Here is a 22,794-nt window from a genome sequence, read left to right as displayed (position 1 = left end):
GTCACACTATAAAGTTTGCTCCAGGTGTTTACGCCCGTACCTAATGACTGAATGACTGGTGAGCAAGGTAATCTGATCTTATATCAGCATTTTAAGAGAGACTGCATCAATCAAGCCCCGTAAGGAGTAAAGGGGCGCCGCCCTGCAAGAAAAACATGACTTAGTGATCTGTTTGTGTGTGTAGGAGATGAGTCCAGCAGAGTTTGATCTGCACAGATCTCTGGCCCTAAGCACCATGCTGCTTTGTACCCAGCGTGAAGGCAAAGAAGCACACGTACACAAAGAAACACACATCTGAAAGCCATAAAGGGAGAGGGTAAAGAGTCAGCATACCACCACTTCAAGACCTTCCATCAGCCTGGGCTGAATCCAACAGACGCAGAGAACTGTCCACCGATCAGTTTTAAAAATGCACACCCCGAAAGATAAAGACAGGAGGAAGCTGATGTAGAGCAGCAGAGAGACCTTCAAATACGCAAAACCGCACTGAAGAGACACAATCAAACTGCAGGCTTTATTTTACCATTATCAGATTGGGTAGTGAAAAAAAAAAATCACCTGCAACTTTTAAGAGAAACTGTTCCACTTACAAAAGTGGTTCTCAAAAGCTGAAATAACCATCTCAAACTATTACTAAATAAAAAAAACATTTTCTCAAGTAATCTTGAAAAATAAGATCATGTGACATTCTAAAACATAAATCACTATTACTGACATTTGCATCCAATTTTGTAGTTGCAAGTGACTTGCTGTGAATGTATGAAGGTTATGGACCTATGTGGCATTTACATTATATCTAGAATGGGTTTACACATGCCATACAGTTTGATAAGACTGCCTAACACACCTTTATTTACTGGTAAATAATTGCCAGTTGGCCATAGATAGTAGCCTTTATCACTTGGCTGGGAATGAAAAATGTCCAAGGTAAACAAGCACACTGAGTGGGAAGGAGTCAAAGTACAAAAGGTGGCAAAGCCGAAAGAAAGAAAACGAATGTGGCGACCAGTCACCTGCTACAGACCTCAGGTTTGCAGGAATTAATGAAATCTGAGCCACAGGCTTATACTGCCATCTTGTGGTCACTGATGGAAGGTCATGCCAAATACAAGGCATGTAAGCCAAATAAATTTACATTTCCACTTGCTCTATGTATCTTTCTATGTTTCAGACCAGATGGTGATAAAAGCTGCCTTTTTAAAAAGAGTGCCCTCTCTTCTCATTACACAACGCTGCTGCCAATGCAGAGACGCACTTTTAAGTGATTAGTGTAATTTTCTGGCACCTACCCAGTGTGGTCCCATCCTCTCCCATGATGATCTTCATAGAGGTGATTATCTGCTGGGCCACAGGAGGGGATATGGAGGTGGCGTACAGGGCACTGTGAGAGTGGCGCCGCAGGTAGTCGATCAGCTCCTGACGAAATTATATTAAAGTTGCTTTTATTTCCAATAACAACGGGGACGCAATACATTTAATTTGGTTAGCGTGCCAACACAGAAGACAGATGCACGATACAGGACAGAAAAAACTGTAAAGAGAGACAGTTGTTCCAATGTAGCAGCATTGATGGATAAAATCACTAGGTATTAATACAATTCAAACTGACAGATTTTTGAAATATCACATTACTTGTTATTAACCTACTAACTGAAGCAGCCGACTACAACGTTTTAGACTCTTTCAGGGTATCTGCACATTTTTTAAGTACAAATTTAATGACTTTTAAGACTTTTTTAATACCTCTAAAAAGGAAAATATAATACCTTTACTGCAGCAAAAGAAAATCGACAAACTACATTACAGTATACACTGTTATTGAGTTTCATTTAATTTGAATAGCTGAAATATTCAGTGCACATTAGCTAACATAAATACCTTCTCATTAATGAAAATAAAACTGTATGATGAATGGCAGCGGGCCCTGAAGGCTTTGCCAGAGCAGCAGCGGTGGAGGAAGTATTCAGAACCTTTAAGTAAAAAAGTACTAATAGCACACTGTGAAAAAAACTCAACTACAAGTAAGTCCTGCATTCAAAACCAAGTTGTAAGTATTATCAGCTAAATGTACTTAAAAGTTTCAAAAGTAAAAGTACTCATTCCGCAGTAAAATGCTCCCTCAGTCAGTGTTTTACTATTATATTTGATGTTTCTGGATTAATATTAATGCTGCATTAATGTATTATGTTACATGTTACTGCTGTAGTTGTTTAAGGTTGTGCTAATTTTAACTACTTTATATACTGCTGAGTAGTTTAAATCGACAGCAATGCATCATCTTCTGTAATGTGAGAACCATGTATCTCTAAAAAGTCAACTTTTCATGAGCTCAGAAGAACAACCGTTTTCAGCTTTGTGACGATGCTTTTTCCAGCTAATCCAGGGGGGGTTTAAAATAGTTTATTTATCTTAACCCATAAAAGGAACACTTCATCCTTCAGTTTATCACAAACAAACATTTAAAAAAAAAATCACCACATTTGGAGATATATAGTTTTACACTGGACAGGATGGGTATGAAAAACATTTGAAAAATAGTAACTAAAAGCTGTCAGACAAATGTAGTGAAGTAAAAAGTACAATATTTGATGCTGAGATGTAACATTAATGGAGTAGAAGTAGTAGTAGTAGTAGTAAAAGACTCAAGTGAAGTAGAAGTACCTCAAATTTGTTACAATACTTGAGTAGCCTAAATGTACTTATTTACATTCCACTACTGCAGAGCGGACATATTCGCAGTAGACAAATCATCTCTAGTACGTACAGCCAAACTAGCAGTAGCAGTGATGGGCATACTACTTTTTCGAGTGCTAGCATAGCGCTTTTGAGATTTCATGTGAGAATCTGTGCTTACCATTATCCCAAGTTTGAATGCTTTACAACAAAGTTAAGTTAGGTTAAAATACGGATCACAGCCTGTACACAAAGGTGTACTACTACAACCTACCAAGCGTAGAACTGAAAAAAAAAAAAAAAAAAAAAAAAATAAACGCTCATTCATTCTGCCTCAGATCAAATTTAATGCCTCCCCCTCCTACAATTCAAGACATTAAGACATTTTTAAGACCTAAAAGTAAATTTAAGACGTTTTAAGACTAAGGATCCGCGGCGACCCTGACTCTTTATTTTGTTTCAGTCATTTCTGTTTTTTGTGATGCTAAAGATGTAGTTCCATCTTGTATCTTTATGCTTGCATTTGCTCTGTATTTGTATTTGTTCTGTGGCGTGCAGATCCTACCACCCTGGACATAAACTGTTTCAAACACTCCCCTCATCAACAATGCCCAGACCCACCCCCGCATAGTACAGTATATTCATACTGTAAACTTTTGCACATTCCCATGTAAATATTTTGCACATTGCACTTCCCTGCAAAAACTGTAATTTAAATAACAGTCATATTGTATTTATTCTTTTTTCTTATAATATTTTTTTTAATATTGTTTTATATTTCTTGTCAATTTTATATTTATGATTCTTGACCTGCAGTACTTGCTTTATCTTTCTTGTTATATTTCTACCATGTTTATTGTGTAATGTGTAAACCTACTTGGCAACAAAGCTGATTCTAATTATATTTTTCTTAACCAAGTCAAACTGAAGTAACGTTCTCTGCAATACTACTCTGACTGAAAATGAAAAAACAACAGGAAGCTAACGTTCCCATTGGTGGTAAACAGTGTTGACCAATACCAAAACTGAATGACACACAACGTGCTGAGTCTCAGCAGTCAGGAAATTGCTACGGTCCCTAAAGAGGATGACTAAGCTCTCCAGCTACTGTAATCAGTATGGTACATTGTCCCTTACAACAGAGAAGGTGTCATATTCCACTGTCTGACCTCACAGCTTTAGTTTTACCTGTGCAAGAGTTCACCAACCTTTTTGCCTCCAATGTATCCTCCGGCAGCACCGAAGCTCTTGGTGAATGTTCCCATCATGATGTCGACATCTTTGGGATCCAGGCCAAAGTAGTCCACCACTCCTCTGCCGTTAGGCCCCAGGGCCCCAATACTGTGGGCCTCATCCAGGTACAGATACGCCTTGTAGCGCTTTTTCAGAGCAATGACCTCAGGCAGACGCACGATGGACCCCTCCATACTTCAAGACATGAAAATGATGTAAAAATCAACCAAATGTATGTTTATTTGAATGCGATGAGCTTTCTCGCTCCCTAATTCATATTTTGCCAAAAGCTCTTTTATGGAGAATACAGTAATGTTAGACTAACTGACACCCACAGTCTAACCCTAACATCAGAAAGCTGCTGTGTAATTGAGAGAGTGTGTGAGCAGTTGACCCTATAGACAACTGCCTAACCTTTGTTTAGTTCTGTATGTGTAAGTGTTAATGCCCGTGGAGGGACTCCATTAACATTGCATTAGTAAAGGGCATCGAGTATGTCGGGCAGTTTCTCTGAGAACTTTATTGATCAACAGGATTGATTGCCTATATAGTAAGTACACTTCAAAGAACAAGGAATACATTATGTTTAAGGGAGAGTGGGCATACTTCCAAATTGTCATTATTTTCTATATCACAAAATTATATAATGGAGTGTTGTCATCATGGCTAAGAAACCGTCTGAACGAGAAATTGTGAAATTGGTATTCACACTTTGTCCCATCAGAAAATGTCTTTGTTCATTACATTTTATATAAAGTCAGCACATTAGTGTGGCATCAAGTGAAATCAGTGTAGAGAAATGTTCCTGAACTCTAATCTGCTGAAATATTGCTTCACTTATCTTATAAAAGTGCTTCATCGTTTTACTGCAAATGAGTTTGCTGCTACAGTGAATATAGGGACATGGTCATATCATAAAAACAGCCTTTAAGTCCTATGGCAGGCTTCGTAAATCAATACCTTTGCATTGTGACACCATAATGTCTTAAACAAGTAACAGTTCTGCTGCTGGTGATCACACGGGAAAATGTAGCGAAATACTAGATTTTCTGTTTGAAAAAAATGTTCATGCTTTTTCTCAAATGTACATATATAAAAAAAAGGAAAAAAGCACTACCAGTGAAGCTAAATAAAGATTGAGTCCTCACCCAGAAAACTGTGGGTGTCAAGTAATTAGCAGTAAACAGAGTGTAATGTGATACAGCAGTGGTATAAAAACACTGACAGTAAAATAACAATAAAATAAAAGAAACAGATACTTTATTAGCTAAGTTAGCTTAATTATCTAGCTCAGGCAATTTTCAAGCCTATATGTTTGTGTGTTTAAGTGTACTGTACATGTGTGTGAGAGACAAAGATTATTGTGTATACCTGTATATGCCCTCCACCACAATAAGAATTTTCTTCCAGGGTCGGTGGGTTCGCGGCTGCCCGTGTACGATAGCATCTCTCAGCAGCTTCTCCAGGCTTTGCATGTCTACAATAAAGAGAAAAGACTTGTTGTCAAAGTTGTCTAAGGATAGATTTTATTCCCCTAAAGTAATACAAGAGCTTTCTTTAATTAATGGATCAATATTTTATGATCACAACCCTTTGAAGCATTGAGAGTAATTTCTTAGCAGTCAGCCTGCCTGGTTCGTGGTTGCTGATTGGATAACTCTAAGTCACGATGTCTGGTGACCGTGTGTCTGTGTGTGTTCATCCTGAACCCAAAAAATCCCACCATACCCCCCCCCCCAAAAAGGCAAAGCGGTAGTGAAGTAAATGTAGAACTGTAGAAGTAAAGTAAGTGAACAAGTGTTGTGAAGAAACATTTGCATTGAGTGAAGCAACTTTCTGGAACTCACACCCATGTTCAATGTATTTGCTCTCCTGTTGGGTAAAGCAGATTACAGCTAAATCCTGTCTCATAGTGTTGAAAGATCCACTTTAGCCACATTAATCCTATCTGTTCTCTAAGTCACAGTTTTATCTAACTGTTCTAAAAGGTATGGTCCTCATTATTGGAGGTCACCCACTGTTGTGTTTGTAGACTCGAATTGTGGAGCCAGACAGGCGGGCACCCAGCACCAGCGATGCGTGATTCAGCTCGTCGCTCAGAATAAGACAACCCTAAAACAAGGAGAGAAAAAAAAAATAATGATTTTTTTTTTTTAAACTACTGTTGCAGAGTTTTGATTGTCTTAGCTGGTGACCTCAGCTTCTACACCAGGAGAGCAGCAATCCCTAATTAGCCAGACACTAGTCAGTGAGAAATATTCAAGTTCAACCCTCTATAGAGCTTTTCTTGCATAATTGTAATACCCCTGGATTTCACATGCTGGAGTTTTTTTTAGTGTTGAGCAATGATTCTCTAGCTCAGACTTTGATTATTCCTCTTTGAGGAAGACTGAATTGAAGTTTCTGGAACATACCCGCAGTATTGCCAATGATCCAGGCTTGTTCGGGTTAAGCTGTTCACATGAACCTTTAATAATGTGTGACTAAGTACACCTGTTGCCATGAATAAATGTGCTAAACACCATAATGTCCATATATGGTTTCTGCCCTTAGACAAGTAGGACAAGGTCATACAAGTGCCCTGTTCTTTTTGGTTTGGTAAATAATACTTATTACTTAATTATTACTTTTAATAAATTGAGAAATGATGATCCCAAATAAAATGTGTGATTGTGAGAACCCTAACCCTAAAATGGACCCATAACCTTGTGTAAAGTTAGTACAGACTGTGAAAACAATAAATGAAGACTTAGGTTATTAAAAGCCATAATAACCGGTTGAATAACAAATAAGATTTTTCTTAAATCAGAGTTTGATATCCACATGCACTGATCATAACCAGGCAAATATATTTCCAGGATGGGAATATTTGTTATCATAATATTGTGGACACTTTATCCACCTCTTAAAGTCAACACACCCAAACATTCTTACAGGTCACACCATTTCCTCTGGTCAATGAATAAACAGGCTTGTTATACAACACACAATTATACCATGCCATAATGACGTGAGCTAGCAGAAAAGTGACAGGCATAGATAAGAATTTATGAATCCTTGTGACAAGGGCGGCATATCTTTACTGTCTTTACTCTCTCCCGCTTTGTCCATCTGCATATCTGTTTTTCACTCATGTGGTTGTCAAGAAATGCGTTCTTTGACTTGCAAAGTACACACACCTGTTAGCTCAGATTTCTACTTCCAGTTTAAGCGATATTGGTTAGGGAAGAAAAGAGCAAGTAAGGACACAAGTAAGGACTGGTATGTGTGATTTGTTGGGGTCGGAACAACAGTGGCTGGGACTTGTCAAATATCACTCTCCAACCCTTTGCACTCCTGCACAGAATGTTTTGAAAGCTTTGGCCAGAAACTAGCGTGCTGTAGAACAGGCTCAGAAACTGTAGCTTGTTTTCACTTTAAACAGGAAACAGTGTTTTTTCCCATAACAGTAAAACTGTTAATGGCACTCGCATACCCATACAATTACAGTATGGGCACAGGGGCCAATGTAACTACAAAAACACAGGGAACATTTTTTTTAAAGTAATCAAATCAAGAGGAGTAGGACGTTCTAGGGAGAACAAAAACAAACAGAGGAAGTGAATGAAATTCCATACCTTCCCGGTGAGAGCAGGAATGTTCATGGAGTTGGTTGCGAAGCCCATGCCAAAAGCCATAGATGACTCAACACCCAGAAACCTGGCAACCAACTGCTCCAGCTCCTCGTGGATGTCAAGGTTCCCTGGAAACGACATAATCTCAGTTTAACTACAACTTCCCATCAGTGTCCCTATAACTTGCAGAGTTGTCTTATGGGAGAAATGTTTAAGTCACATTTGTTTTCTTATACCTGTTCAACGAATAGTGAGTTCAGTCCACTTTCCTTAACGGTCCCTGTCGAGTAGTTTTTTTTACCTCTAGTAGCACTACGGAGCTGTTTTTGTGTCCCTGTTTTGTTTATCTTGTGCATGTGCACGAGGACACACAACCATGCGTGCACGCGTGTGACGCAATACACAGTCCTACAAATGGTGCCACACTATTCCACTGATCAACAGGTGGTGGTAACACGGCAAGATGTATTACAATGCGCCAGCAAAAAGGTAGGGAAGAAGAAGACTGCAAGCTAAACATGCATGGAAACAATTTTGGATTTAAAATTCTTTAAAAATCAGCTTTGCATATGTTTTATGAGGAAGGAAATGCAATCTAGCTGCCCAGGTCTAAAGGAGGCTTCAGCAAACTAGGTGCTGAACTGAAAAGGACTAAAACTTCAAAAGGTTTCACAATGCATCACTATATTTCATACTCAATCTTTCAGTCCTTCAAAACCACTTAAGCCTGTGGCCTCTGGACAAAAGAGGGAGTAGTCGTTAAAGTACCAGCTGAGGTTTAATAAAGTCCGTTTCATCATGAATTGACTTCATTTTTATAATAAAGGCGCTCTTAGATGATGACAAATCATGAAAGCTTTTTAAAAACAAGATCTTATGTTCAAAATAACTTGCTTGGCCCTCACCCATCTCACAGCGAGTGCTGCCCACTCCAACTCCATACTTCTGTGTGTACTCAATAGCAGCATCGGCACAAGCCCCAGTGTTCTCAGCAAAGCCGAGGTAGTTGTATGAGCCCATATTGATGACGCTCTTCACCACTTTGCCTGTATGCCTGAGAGAGACAGAGAAAGGCAGTTAATAGAAATAATTATCTTCAACATGTGTGCCTGTCTGCCTTGGTTGCCTGGCAACCATTTCCTGCTCAATGTTATCATTTAACTAGTTATTATACACTGTGATAATAAGGGCATTCAGCTGGCATAGTGCATATTTTACTGTATATACCAGTGAGATAAATAAGAAAAACATGACAAAACCTTCACTGCCATCAGGGCAGTTTTTGTGCAGAGATATTTATATACTCTCCCCATTTGTTTGAACTGTTTCACAAAAGTTAAATGTCTGTGTATATTAATGTATGTTTGTGTCTTAAAATATCACAGAAGTAATGCAGATCTTGTAGATCAGTGAGTTAAGGTGCTCTCAATTTCCATGATGTAACAAAAGGGATTAAAATGAAGATAATGATACAAAAATAAATCAATAATATGCCATTCATTTCAACTTTGTGCTGTCTGGATTGTATTGATCTCAGATTATATTTATAATACCTGATATTTGTAGAGGACTGTGTGTTTAGGGCTGCTTTTGTTAGTGTATACTGTTTCTGTTCAGTGCCATGTGACAGATACTAGTGCTTTCATCATAACCATCTGAACTGTGGCTTACGTCACTCTTATTAGCAGAAATACAAGGGCAAATCAATGAACTTCCTAGACGCACAGAAACACACACCTCTAGGGGCGTAATGGCCATCATGTACAATGCCTTTGTTCTAAATTAACCCTGTGCACATACAGACACGGAACAACAGACACTCACAACCACAATACAATGCAGCAACTTACTCGAAGGTCCAATTGTAGTCATGGGAAACTCTCTCCACCAGGTCCATCTTTGCACCAGGAACGCTACAGATGGGTCGGTTCCAGTTGTCTCGAATCCTCATGTACAAGTTCCTGGTGTAAAAGTTCTCAAAGTCCTGATAGAGGGGGACAAAATCCTGCAGGGGAAATGGGAAAGTGTAGATAATTTCTTAGGCAGTTGATTAAATTCCAAAGGAGCTATCTTTGTTCAATGGCAGACAAGGGCAACAGTCAATGATTACTGTTGAACCAGAAATAGTGGGTGTGCCAGAGCATGTGAAACACTGTGGCAGCTAATGTAGCAGGACATGACTTGTACCACAGTTCTTTTGTAGGATTAGATATGTAAAAATCAAAAGGTGAAATCTTTAACGTGGTGCTGTAAAGTTTTATCTTGCAACCTCTGCTTACAAAACAAGACCGTTTTAAGGGAAAACCTTTCATCAAGTATCATAAGAACAAAGTCTTGAAATGATTGGTCTGACTTAAGTGATGGCTTGTACTTTTCTGTCCCTGAATTAGCCTTGAATGGTTTCACTTTGGGTTTTTTAAATTTTTTTAAATCAACCTGCATTCAAAAGGGTCTAATGTAAAAACTACTTTACCTTCTGTTCCTCTCGCTCCTGAGCCACGTGGCACTTCTCGATGTTCCAGTTGCGAAGGAAGTCTCGGAGGTAGCCAAAGATGGTGAGGATGCCGTAGCCCATGTAGGTGAGCACGGCCACCAGGAGAGGAGTCTCCTCGAATGATTCCAAAAAAGGCTTCTTGTACAGGCTGGAGTTGTGTGTGACATTTTGGTTCTTGGGGACAATAAAGTAAAAGAATGTGTAAGTCTCTACAAGGTACAGTTACAATTGAAATTAAAACATTTTAGCACAGAGAAAAATCAAAGACCATTTTCCCCCAAGCACATCTAAGACCAAGGCGCAGATTTAGGAGTAAATCATACCACTTTATTGAAAAAAAAAACAAAACAAAAAAAACAAACATTCCAGCTGGTGGTTTCTCCTTTAAAAAGGTAATGGTTTATCTACGCTTCGAGTCTGTTTACTCATTACGTCTGCCACACTAAGCAGCCCAATAAATTGTGATTGAAAGCAGACCAGACCAATCCAGTATAATCTGGGCACACACTAGACGACAGCAGGGCTGATTTATTAAAACTGTGTTCTTTGTGGAAAGAGAGTTAGGAACCTAATAAAAGCTACAATAAGCACATTAATTCATGGAGACCTAACCATGCCGGGCCCCCATGGGCCAGTGGGCAGTAAAATGGCCATCAATCAAGGGTTCTAATTCATTGAGTTTTATGAATAGCAATATTGATCTTGGATTATGGGACCATATTAAATGTGGTTACACATTGGAGGAGCTCCACAAAAGCTAATAAAATAAATAAATAAAAAATACTAGCATCATTTCAAGCTGGACTGGCTGTCTACAAAACCAACATTAAACAAATGAGGGTGGTCACTTATTACACGCTCTGGCCCGCAGCTTAGCAACCATACCCGCATGTGACCGGTCATGCTTCTCCAAGAAATACCTCTGAGCCAGGGAACAGGAGAGCAATGCACTGTGTGTGTGTGTGTGTGTGTGTGTGTGTGTGTGTGTGTGTGTGTGTTTCATGTTCTTATATCCCGGTGGGGACTTTAACCTGACATGTCACCGTGGGGACAAAAACTGAGGTCCCTATGGGTAGAGACTGCTTTTTGAGAGTTAAGACTTGGTTTTAGGGTAAGGGTTAAGGCTAGGCACTTAGTTGTGATGGTTAAGGGAAAGCATTTTGTGACAATGACTGTCCCCCACTGGGATAATGAAACAAACGTGTGTGTGTGTTTCAAGCCAGTCAAACAGGTCCCTTTCACTAAAGTTAAAAAAAATGCACTGAAAGACCAGCAGACCAGAAGCCATGGTTTGTGAACTGTCTCAAACAGTGAGCACAAAAACACATTTACATCCAAATACACCGCTCAAAGAGACTGTTGCATACTGATGCCAACCACAGCAGCTAAATACAGCTTGACTGATCATATTTGCTTTATCTTTTATACCTGTAGACAAACAGGGACTGAGAAGACCTGTGCTATTTGTTTATAGCTGGACAGCACAGCAACTGTCCCCAGAGGAGCATCCAACCAACAAACTCTCAAATCTGCTCTTTCACATGCTTGCTCTGCAGCTCAAGAGATGATGATTGTATTACATTGTATACACAATAAGAAAAGCTTGCACATTTTGTATGTCTCACATTATAGTAAATAAGTGAGCGAGTCCTCTCCCCGCTAACTGCCTCATCAATTCATTGACCATTTTTACTGAGCTATTATTGACACTACAATCCCTGCTGAAACCTGTTAATGAGATCACTTATTCCTACCTGCTCACAAAAATCCTGCTTCTAACCATGTTTCCTATATTCACCATACAGGGATTATGGCTAGCTCGATAAGGAGGACCCAGATGCAGGAGGACATTTGTTACTGGTCTGTGATTGAGACTCAGGCTTACTGTAAAATGGTCTGAATACTGTACTTGTCCTGTGAGGAGTTAACAGACAGAGGCCAGTCCCATTTTGACCATTTTGATTTCAGAAACACTGAAGGTACAGCCACAAGAGACAGAGTTCGTACACACCCTGGTTCCTCATGCAAACATAGGTCTATGTGCAGCTAACTCAGTTACAGTTGCCTTATCAAGAACAAGTAGAGCTCATATACTGTTCACAGTATCATTCGGGTTGGGCCAAACACTCTGTTTCACGTCACTGAATTTAAAAAAAATAAATAAATCAACATATACTGGCCTAGTTCATCAAAGAGATATAAAAAATAATCCATGGTAAAAAAAATAAATAAAATGTGTTAGTCATGTGGCTCCAAATATTTAATTTACTTATGTTTACTGATGCCTACTCCCTATTTCACCTGGGAATCGGACCAACATCTGATAGTGTTATCAGCAGTGATGTGACCTGCAGCTCTGCCTTAACTTCTTGCAGGATGGAGACATTATATGCATAAGAATGTAATTGGCATGAAAGCCGTAGCATCTGGACCTAATTGTGTAAATCCACTGTATGTTGAAATCTGTTTGGAATTTGATGATCCCAAATATGAAAGAGGTAGTACATTTCTTTCAGTATACACAGTATGTGTGGATGCTTTGCTTTCTCTTCTGTGTTGAACCTAAACATCTGAAAAAAACAAAGGCGTGTGTGTGTGTGTGTGTGTGTGTGTGTGTGTGTGTGTGTGTGTGCGCCCCACTTCCACCACTACACAAACACATACACTCTTGTGTTTTTGGTGCTTTTCATTCCACCCTAGGAGGGAACCACACCCTTTCCAAGCCTGGAGACATTCCTCTCCTGCTAAAGTGTCATGTGGAAGAGCAGGCTTGCCCTCCTCTCTCTCTTTTCTGGTAATAACACAACAGGGCCCTGGTCTTCTTCATACTAGAGTCTGTGTAAACAGAGACCGGTCTAACTTCACCACACACACACACACACACACACACACACACACACACACACACACACACACACACACAAACAACAGGGTGTAAGGTTACGAGAAAGTCACCACTACAATCCTCCTTGATCAGGTGGCATGTACCACTAAACAAGAGAAGTGAGCAAAAATAAGTGTAGCCTTCATAGTACATACTACTGGTTGCAAGCTAAATTTGCGTTTTTAAAACCATAATGTTCATAATATTAAGTATTTCTAAATCCGCGTGATTGGAAATTAAGTATTAGAAAGTATTTAAGTATTAGATTCCCGGTAGCAATTGGCAACAGCTAGCTAACGTTAGCTTGAAATATGTCGCATTGGGACCAACCGCTAAACTAGGAAATAACGCTAGGCAGAGGCCGTTAATATAAACTATATAAGCCAAACTAGATACATTAGCTAATGTTAGACCGTTTACTTGTGAGATGACGTTAGGCTGCCATCATACAACCGCAGCTCACACTTTTCGTGTGCTTGCAAATAGATCATACTCCAAAACAAGAAGTTATAGCCGCAATATATACACGGAAAAAATAAATGAATTACACATGAGCTAACATCGTTTTCTTAATTCAAACTATTCTACTACACACAGCATTGCTTGTTTATGGCCCTCCCATATCGAGCAGTTGACGGTTGGGCCTTACCTTCTCCCTGGGGCAACGATACTTCTGTGGCTGTTGGAACAGGCAATGGTTCTTCACGAAGCCATTTTTACTCGATTTTCTACCATTTGAGGTCCGGTGACAGGCGTCTCCGTTTAGCAGCTTGTTCGCTGAGCTTTCCGTCATCTTTGTCGGCCGACTTTGACTGGAAATTTCACGATTTGAAGTTGCCCAACTTGTGTAACGTAAATCATGAAGTCATGTATGAGCTGAAAGAGAAGACGGATTAAACGCCCACTCTGCACTGTGACCGACGAGCCTGCCGGAAATCCACGCCCCTGAGTAGTTTCATTGGTTAACGCTGTTACTCCTTTACAAAGATCGTCTATATAAAAAAATTCATAACTCCAACCAGGGTTGTAGAAAACATTGAGGACTCTGAGATCATGTCCTTTGTACTAAGCCTCTGGTGGGGATTTTTTTTTGGGGGTTAGCAACTCGGGGATATTCTACAAGAAAAGATTTACACATGGTAGATGTTGTAAAGGCTGATTGCTGAATTTCTAAAACGTAAATTTAACTTAGAAATAAACAGTACATAAATGAATAACAGATTCACTAATTGCAGGCAGTTGTAGATCATCTAGGGAATTAAAATTTGCAGAAATTACGTCAAAAATTATTTGAGTTTACATGATATTTTTTAGGATTGTGTATAGTTTAACATAACCATATGGGGGTGGGGGTTATCCATCTTAACAGTTAAATCTGAGCATGTTGTCATGTTAAGATGAAACAACAACTATTATCGTTAGCACTCAACAATAAAATGAGGAGTCCAACTCCTCACAGGAGCTGTACTTTTACGATAATGTTTATGGCATGTTAATGTTGAACAGTGTGAGAGCTCTTATCCTAATTCCCACTCTTTGCTAGGCGTCGCCCTCTCATCAGCGTGGTACGTCCTAAAGCCCAGCCCGTGGAAATAACCCATAATAACCTTTGTTTAGGCGTCAGTTGAATACCCATTTCCAGTGTAGCTATTTCTCACCGGGGCTGGGAAGATGCTAAACAAGGGTCAATGCTGTCTCCAAGGGGATTCCTGCAAGGGAAAAAAGGAGTGGAAGGATGACAAAGCTACACTGGACGGTCTCCACCCATGTACAGGGTATATGCAGGAATCCTGAAGTTAAATTTAACACCTTTTAAGACCCTTTCCATACATTTTAAGACCTCATCGCCACTTCGAGTTGAATGAACTGAGTGACTAACCCAATGCAAGGTTTATTGGAAAGAGTAATATCAGTAAATTTGATGTTATTTGACTAAAAACTATGCATTTTTCCATAATTTTAGATTATTATCATTACAATATTTATTTTTTTAAAAACACAGGCTGTAGTCACATTACACTCGGACATTTGCAAGAAAAAAAAGTGAAACAAATAGGCTCACTGATGAAGGAAGTGCGATGGCCTGAAGTTTTCCTTCACATTTTTGTGAGTGCCATTAAAATAATAATCACAAAATAACATCGGTTAAACAAGGTTTATAGTGAAGGGATTTGAACTCATCCTCCCAAAGTCAGGGTGAAGCCAAACCAGCTGTAGGGGTGGGTATCTTAGGATTGTATCTCTATCTCTAGCGCTGTGGTTGTGTTTTGCTATGAAATATTTGAGTGGATTATGTGACCATTATGTTTTAATTGACCATTAACATAAAATGAACATAACATGTCACTGATAAGCCCGTGGCCTTGGTGTTAAACTGTAATCTGTGACATCAGACCTTTTATCTGAACCCCATCAGGCTATGTAAACAAAATAATCTTCCATCTCACAGCACCTGAAAAGTGCCATAATATAATATATTTCCTCATGGTGTCCAACAGTATTAGAGGGCTGCCAGTGTAGATATTCCAGGTGCATGGGGAGCAGGAGGAAGACCTCTGGTGTGAGAGAATGCAACAACAATAAGAGAGTTTCCTGAGTCACGGCCCGGATTTTGCGGTGGACCTCCAGGTTGTACTTCTTGTTCTCTTCCTGTTTGGTAAACGTGGTCTGGTGAAACGTGCCTCTCAGCACGGCCCCTGCTGTGTTTGCGTGTGTTTCAGATAAGGTGCTGTTGTTTGTATAACACTCCACCTGTAAGGCAGCATGGCCACGCCTCTTCCTTCCTCCACTATTTGCATGGATTTGTGATTTTTTTCTTTTCTTTCTTTCATGTAGAGATAGTGAAAAATGCTGTGCAGACTCTTAAAAAGTAACATTAACTCTACTCCTACTCCTACTTTCAACCTCCTAGATGGCACTGTTGGGCCACACAAAGGCTGAGCCCTGTCTGTTAACAGACCTGTGATGAGAGGTTCTGCTGGTGCCGTGGGTTACAGTTCAGTGTTTGGTGTCATTGGTGTGAAACTCAGTGTTAAGACATTAATGATAACATCTGATGATTTCATTCTCTAATAAATTTTCAAGCCATTCCCTTTTGTTTCCTTTCAAGGTTGTAACCTTGAGTGTGGGATAATGAAACATTAGTCTGGCCAGTGTGCACAAAGGCAGTTAAGCTCCCATCCATTCCAACCCTGATAAAGGTGATAAGGATCCAGCTTTAATAGGATCAGAAGCAGGGTTAAAAGGAAAGAGGATCTGCTCTCATTCATACAGACAAGGAGCAAAGAGCTTTAATAATAACTGGAATTCATTCTGATGAGACTGTGAAAATCATACTGACTAATACTGTGCACTGTGTATGTTCTTGGTGTGATCTCAGATCTCTCAGATAATCTTAGCAACATCATTTCCGTTGTTTTACAACTGCTACATATCACATGAACAAGGCTGTATTAAACAACTGGGGAAAGTGCCGAGAATAACTTGCAATCCTTTGCCATAATGCATAACTCGAATCAAGGTGTAGAATACAGAGGAACTTACTGATGTTACAGGACTACTGGCTGCTGTGAGTTTTGAAAGTCTGGTCATTTGCTCTCACCGCACTGGACCCGTGACAGCTAACGCTAACTATAACGCAGGACAAACACAGCGCTGAGTGTGTGGGAGCTGTCAGTGACTCAGAAATTGTTGAAACAACGAAATGTAACGTCTTGTAGGAGTCAGTGGTAACGTCAGCAAGCTAATGAGCCTCGCTTGCTAAAGTTGGTATGGGCGAACGTGTCAGCAAACAATTGCCGACATCCAGCAGACACAAAACAACATTAGTTGGAGTCGTCTTTCTGGCCACCTGATGAATTTAAGTTTTAAGTTCTTTTTAGCCCAGCAAGCCTAGCAGCTCGAGGCTTTAATCTTAGATGCTGTTTCCACAAATGTGTCCCAAAAGGTTTTATCCTCTTAAAAAATTGAAAAATATGCACAATAGCTGCAGCATCATTACAGTTTTGTTCCTCACCCAAAAATTAAGGAGCTCCACTAATGTTCTTTTGTGCAGGGCTAATAGCAGATTTTTGCCCCTTGGCATCTTAATCGGGCCCTGCACATAACCTGGATGACTGAACACCTGCATTTACACAGATAACTGCAAAAACTGTTCGATTCCTCAACTGGTCTGAGGATCTATAATTAACTGTTTTCCCGGCTCCCTATTGCACCATAAACTAAATCTGAACTATCTATGAATATGGCTATCTAGTCTTATGTGATGCACCAACATAATATCCCTATTGAGAAAAACATCCTAATTACTGTGTTTCCACTGACAAGGTTACACGTCACTGCTGATGTTCTTACAGTATCATTCAAATGACAGATGATTTCCTATTCACTGAAGATGTATTCCCGCTCTCTGTTGCAATTTCCCTGCTTTGATGTCATCTAATGAAATCATCAGGAGAATCAATCTCTCCTCCTATTCCCCCGACAGCCTATTAAGACCCAACGCTGCCAGAGAGGAAGTCTAGGCAAGCAGCCATTTTTCATACTTCAGTGGCATCTAAATGTGGCAGATAACAAATGATGAAATCACAATAGTACACAAGTAACCATATAAATGAGTATAAACGAGCGCACCCAGTGCTAGGAATTACGCTCCTACACAAACAGAGCGAGGGCAAGTCACATCCCAATCAATGATCCATTCTAGTGCTGCCTGATAATTCCTGCAATCAACGTTTTCAACAATCATGTGAGGACAAAGTAGCCAATCAGAGCCCCGCTGTTGACATTGCAAATGGCAAGTTAAAGGGGGAATAATGGAAACAAGTGCAGTGTGGGGAAAGATTGTATGATACTAGGTCTTGCATCATCAACAATATACCCAACTCTACCACCACATGTTGCCATTCAAACCACACTCTCTCTAGCCCAGCTCTTTCCTCAGATGAAGACATGAAGACATTGGCTTAGGCATCAATCAGTTCCTGTCAACGCAAATCCCAGAGCAGTCGATGTGCACTCCCACCACGGTTGGGCGGGCCCTGCCGCCGGTGTGTAGCAGGTAGGCTGCTTTCTGACTGACACAACCATTAGAGATTGTTACGCCTGTCTAAGTCTTCCCACCATAATAGATTATCCAGTGAGGGAGCCACTGAGGAGAGGATGAATTCTGCTCTCCAGGATTCAGGTAAGGCAGACAGGACAGACAGATTGACAGGCATACCGTTTTCTAGTGAGCAGTAGACTATGTCCGACTTCAGACTGCTGGTATGATGATGAGTGAATTCCGGCCTAAATATGCACAGATGAGGAACTAATGATAAGAAAGTGAGTGACAGAGGAAAGACAGGCTGCTCAGGTGTGTGCTGCTAGTGGTGAATGGCAGTGGCTTTGTACACTGTATTCACACTATAAATTCACAATATGAATTAGAGTGACAGTGCATATATAAATAACTACGTTTGACTAGGCCCGAAGGGAATCTGCAGATGGTAATGTGCAAGAAGTGTTTTAAGTAGACTCTTACATAGCTGGGGCATAATATAAGCCATGTTTTTAAATCCTGAATGTTACGCATATGAATATTTTTCCCAGCAATGAAAGACTATAGGAAAACAAGCTGTGAACACAATATTGACATATTATTACCTTATAAAGTTGATGGCTAACATGCTAGCAAATAGCTGCCTGTGTCCAGCTGACATGGAGCAACATTTATTTGGAGTCGTGCTTCTGGCTGCCTGAAGAACGTCCAATATTCAGTCTCCTTTTAGCTCCGTTTTGAGCTCCAAAAACTCCTGGGAAAAAAAAAAATCTGGCTCTTTAGCTGCCAAATGCTTCCTGATGTTTACTAGCTACTTTAGGCTATACATGTGCCATTTGGTGCTGGTCAGGTAGAGTACAGTGGGTTTATCAGAGTTATTGTTTTTGCCACTGCTGCAGCTGGAAAAGGGTTCATAAGACCTTAGTATGCTGAGTTCTCTGCGGGACTGCCTGTCTGACATGAAAAATTGGATGTCGATACATTTTCTTCATCTCAACTCAAATAAAACAGAAATCCTTGTTATTGCGCCCCAACACATCACAGAACACAAACTGCCATCTACTGTCACAACATATCAAGCCTGTTGCAAGAAATCTTGGTGTTCTGTTTGATAGCAATTTATGTTTTGAGCAACAAATCACTAAGCTTGTCCAATCATGTTTTTATCACCTCAGAAATATTGCAAAAATACAATCTATTTTAAATCTCAGTGATGCCGAAACTGTTGTGCATGCTTTTATCTCCTCACGCCTCGATTATTGTAACAGCCTGCTCACTTGTCTTTGAAATGACTGCAGACTGTACAGAACTCAGCAGCTGGGCTTTTAACCAGGACGAAGAGGTACGATCACATCACACCTGTTTCAGCCTCTTTACATTGGCTCCCTGTTTGGTTTAGGATTGATTTTAAGATCTTATTGATTACTTTTAAGGCTCTTCATGACTTGGCTCCAGATGATAAACAAAGGGGGGCAGAGCTTTTGCCATCAGGGCCCCGAGGCTCTGGAACAACCTGCCCGAAGAAATTAGGTTGTCTGAGTCAGTGTCTTCTTTTAAGTCTCTTTTCAAGACGCATTTTTATCGGAAGCATATTCTGATTTTACCTGAGCTGTCTGTATTTTATTGTTTTTTATATATTTTACCATTCACTGTGGTATTTTATTCCTCTCTCTGTGAAGCACTTTGTACTTTGTTTTGATCAGTGCTCTATAAATAAAGTTTTATTATTATTATTTATTAAGAGCGGTGAGTCAGAACCACAACAATAAAGTTATGGGCCGTAAAACCAAAACAATGCTAAAATGCTCCATAGAGCTGAGCAGAACTGCAGAGTCAGGTAATAATTCTCTGAGGGTTTGTCACTACAAGTGACCCCATTCACATTACATGCAGTAATTCCATCCAGTGTTGTTATAAAAAGTTTGATTAGTGCAGCTTTAAGCTTATTACTTTTAAAAGAAAAACGTTTGCTTTTCTGACCACACCCCAATTATTGATGTTAGAACAGAAACTTTACTTCTGACAGCTTATGGAAAACACCTGCTGTGACATCATTATAGGGATCTATTTTTATTCCTAAAAATGACTGTGTTAGTGTCACTGGCAGAGAGGAAATAAGGCCATTGTTTTCCATGGATGTGGGTCTGTTTCTTCAACAAAACAAAAAGGCTGCCTCTGTTACGACAGCAGCCTTCAATACTGGAAGAGAAGAGCAAATCTCTTGAAGTGAGATAAGATCTGTCTCTGGCCACCATCTTCGACAGGTCAACAGTAGCAGTGGGGAAATTTATCACCAAACTTATTGCTTTGCTGCCACTGAGGGGAGGGAGGAGGGAGAAATATCACAAAAGGCATCACAAAACAAACTAAGCTATCCTCCCTCAAGTCCAAAGAGTGGAAAGATGCACAGCAACAACTCAATATTGTTTATTATTTCTGGGTTTGTTTCCTTGTGCAGCAAAGATAAGGAGCTATCCATTATGGCCCCTGTCTGCGACCTGAGGATTCCATTATGGCCCAACACAATATGTTCACAGTTTACATCAAACAGTACACAAAAGCAATGCCAAGGAACCAATTTCCTCTTACCTTCATGAATAAGAATCTCATTCATCTTCATCTGTGCACATTCATAAAGGCAGACAAGAGCTGAGAGGAGACCTACTATCAAGCTGTCCTTAACACTTCAACTCCTAGCACAAATGCAGGCTGAATGGAGCACATATTTTCTGTTGTTATGAGACAGGAACCGAGCTGAATTTAAAAAGCTTGTATTAATTGTGTGGACTTTTGTATTTAATTTTTTTAATTTTGTCTGTTGGGACTTTATTCATGTTCATAAATGTGCCTCCAAAAACACATACAACAGTCATTCTTCCCCTCATGAGTCGGTTACACTAAGCTGGTACATGTCAGATTGATTCCCTCACACTGACACTCATACAATACCCTTACAATAAACCCCTGCTGTCCTTAAATCACGCTGGTAGCAGAGTGACTTTCCATCCATCCATTCGTTCAACATTTATTCATACAGGCGTATAATACGCACGCTTGATCACGTTCCCCCTTTCACGTCATTGTTACAAAACAGATAACATTATATCAAGCATTTATAAAAGTACAGTATGGAAATGATAAAAAAAAAAGAGTCGTGACTGCACGGATGACAGAACAGTGCTAAAAAAAGATACGTCCTGGCAGAATCAGAAGAGAGAGGGAAAAGCTCTGGGTAGGATTTGAAAAATAGATTTGCCTCTCGACATGATAAAGGTCAATGTTAAATTACATCAGAGCCCCTCTCCCACCAGAGTCATGGTTTTGCATTGTTCAGCCTGTTTCCTCAGCTGCAAAAGGGAGACGGTGACAAACCACCACCTTTCCCCCCTGCTTGTAAGGAATCGGATGACTGTTGAGCATGTTGGCTCCTCTCCACATGAGTACAGGTGAATGTTAAATCACATCAGAGCCACTTTGCTGTGATTGATTAAGGGTGTAATGTGTCTAGTTCCTCAGTTGGCAGACAGGAGGCAGGTTTCACAATGCTCTTCCTCTGACCCAACAGGCGATGACAGCTGCCTTGGCTCTGATCTCAAACAGTGAGAAAAATGAATTCAAAGTTATAATCCGTAACATTTTCATCATATCAAACCCAATTTTTGATATTATTTATGGCTGGCATTTATTCTGTTAGACATAAAATCAGTTATCTCTCTATAGTAGTTTGCATTGTCAGTGGCGGAGTCTGCCATTCCCAAAATGGATTTGAACCCCGTTCAAATGGCAATCACAGGCATTTTGAAGAGGAAACATTTTTTCAAAGTGAGTTTCAATAATTCAGGGACTATTATTAGTGTAGTACTATTTTTAAGACATTCTTGTTACCACCAGTAACCACATGTGTGGCTAAATCAACCAGAACTGAAATCTTAAGGATTATAGCTTATTATACTATATTAAGTAAGTAAGTAATACATGTGACTGGAGACAAAGGTCATTTTCATAAAAGTGAGTAACTATTATTATTACATTTATTATTATTTCATGGCCTTGTACACTCTCCACTGAGATTCTAGCAAACAAAGGTGGTTTTAAGTTTTAAAATTGATTAACATAAGCAACTTACAGAACATTTGGTACAAGTAGTGTTCCTTTTGGATATCCCAATATAATTTAATTTCATTTGGCTTGGATTCTTTCTGGTTTCGAGATCCTCCAAGGCTATAATTTTTCTGATGCTGGTAAAAGACCAGCAATAAAACATAGCATGCAAGTCCAGAAAACTGCACTAATACAGGAAGGCGTAACTACAAACACAGCCGATTGAGGAAAACATAAATCATGTGCATGCCACAGTCTGAGCCCTATTCAGGCATGAGTGAAAGATGGCACTGTGCAGAGATTTGAGTGTCTGCTGGGCTGTGTAATGCCATGTTGATTATTTTTCCGAAACCCGGGAAAATAAAACTGTCAGACTGCATAAGTCATAATTAATTGTAATTAATGGAACCAGTTTTGTTCTAATCATCACATAAATCGCAGAGCCCATTACTGGTATAAAATGTCACTACTCACACTTCGTAATGGATGGCTTCTCTAAATACATTTTGGGCATTTAATCATCTATGTAAATGGGATGAATTACTCGGGAAGTGATTAAAATAAGGGAAATCTACTACGAGCAAACTATAACAATTACACAACTAATGGACATCGCACAATGTTGTAAAAAGTTTACGTTAAGCAGCTCTGAACTGAACTGAAAAAAGCTGACAGGGAGTAAACACTGTCTCGTTTCCAAATATGTAAATACCATAGAAAATTGTTTACTCAATAAGAAACACAGAGGGATACC

General features: G+C 39.7%; 1 protein-coding gene across 1 annotated transcript in view; it reads right to left on the bottom strand.

The window, feature by feature from the left end:
- sptlc2b (serine palmitoyltransferase, long chain base subunit 2b) overlaps window positions 1-13,819 on the bottom strand; it is a 21,492-nt gene extending 7,673 nt beyond the window's left edge. Inside the window, exons 1-9 of the mRNA XM_044170071.1 lie at window positions 13,548-13,819; window positions 9,994-10,188; window positions 9,371-9,525; window positions 8,426-8,574; window positions 7,524-7,648; window positions 5,925-6,018; window positions 5,278-5,383; window positions 3,882-4,101; window positions 1,290-1,416 (exon numbers count right to left, since the gene is read on the bottom strand). Of these exons, the coding sequence (XP_044026006.1) occupies window positions 1,290-1,416; window positions 3,882-4,101; window positions 5,278-5,383; window positions 5,925-6,018; window positions 7,524-7,648; window positions 8,426-8,574; window positions 9,371-9,525; window positions 9,994-10,188; window positions 13,548-13,691 (1,315 nt within the window). The 5' untranslated portion in view covers window positions 13,692-13,819. The remainder of the gene's footprint in view (window positions 1-1,289; window positions 1,417-3,881; window positions 4,102-5,277; window positions 5,384-5,924; window positions 6,019-7,523; window positions 7,649-8,425; window positions 8,575-9,370; window positions 9,526-9,993; window positions 10,189-13,547) is intronic.
- Between the last annotated feature and the right edge of the window lie 8,975 nt (window positions 13,820-22,794).

The sequence above is a fragment of the Siniperca chuatsi genome, linkage group LG16 (genome assembly GCF_020085105.1).
Source record: "Siniperca chuatsi isolate FFG_IHB_CAS linkage group LG16, ASM2008510v1, whole genome shotgun sequence".
Classification (NCBI taxonomy): Eukaryota; Metazoa; Chordata; class Actinopteri; order Centrarchiformes; family Sinipercidae; genus Siniperca; species Siniperca chuatsi.
This window is presented reverse-complemented; position numbering and strand designations above follow the sequence as displayed.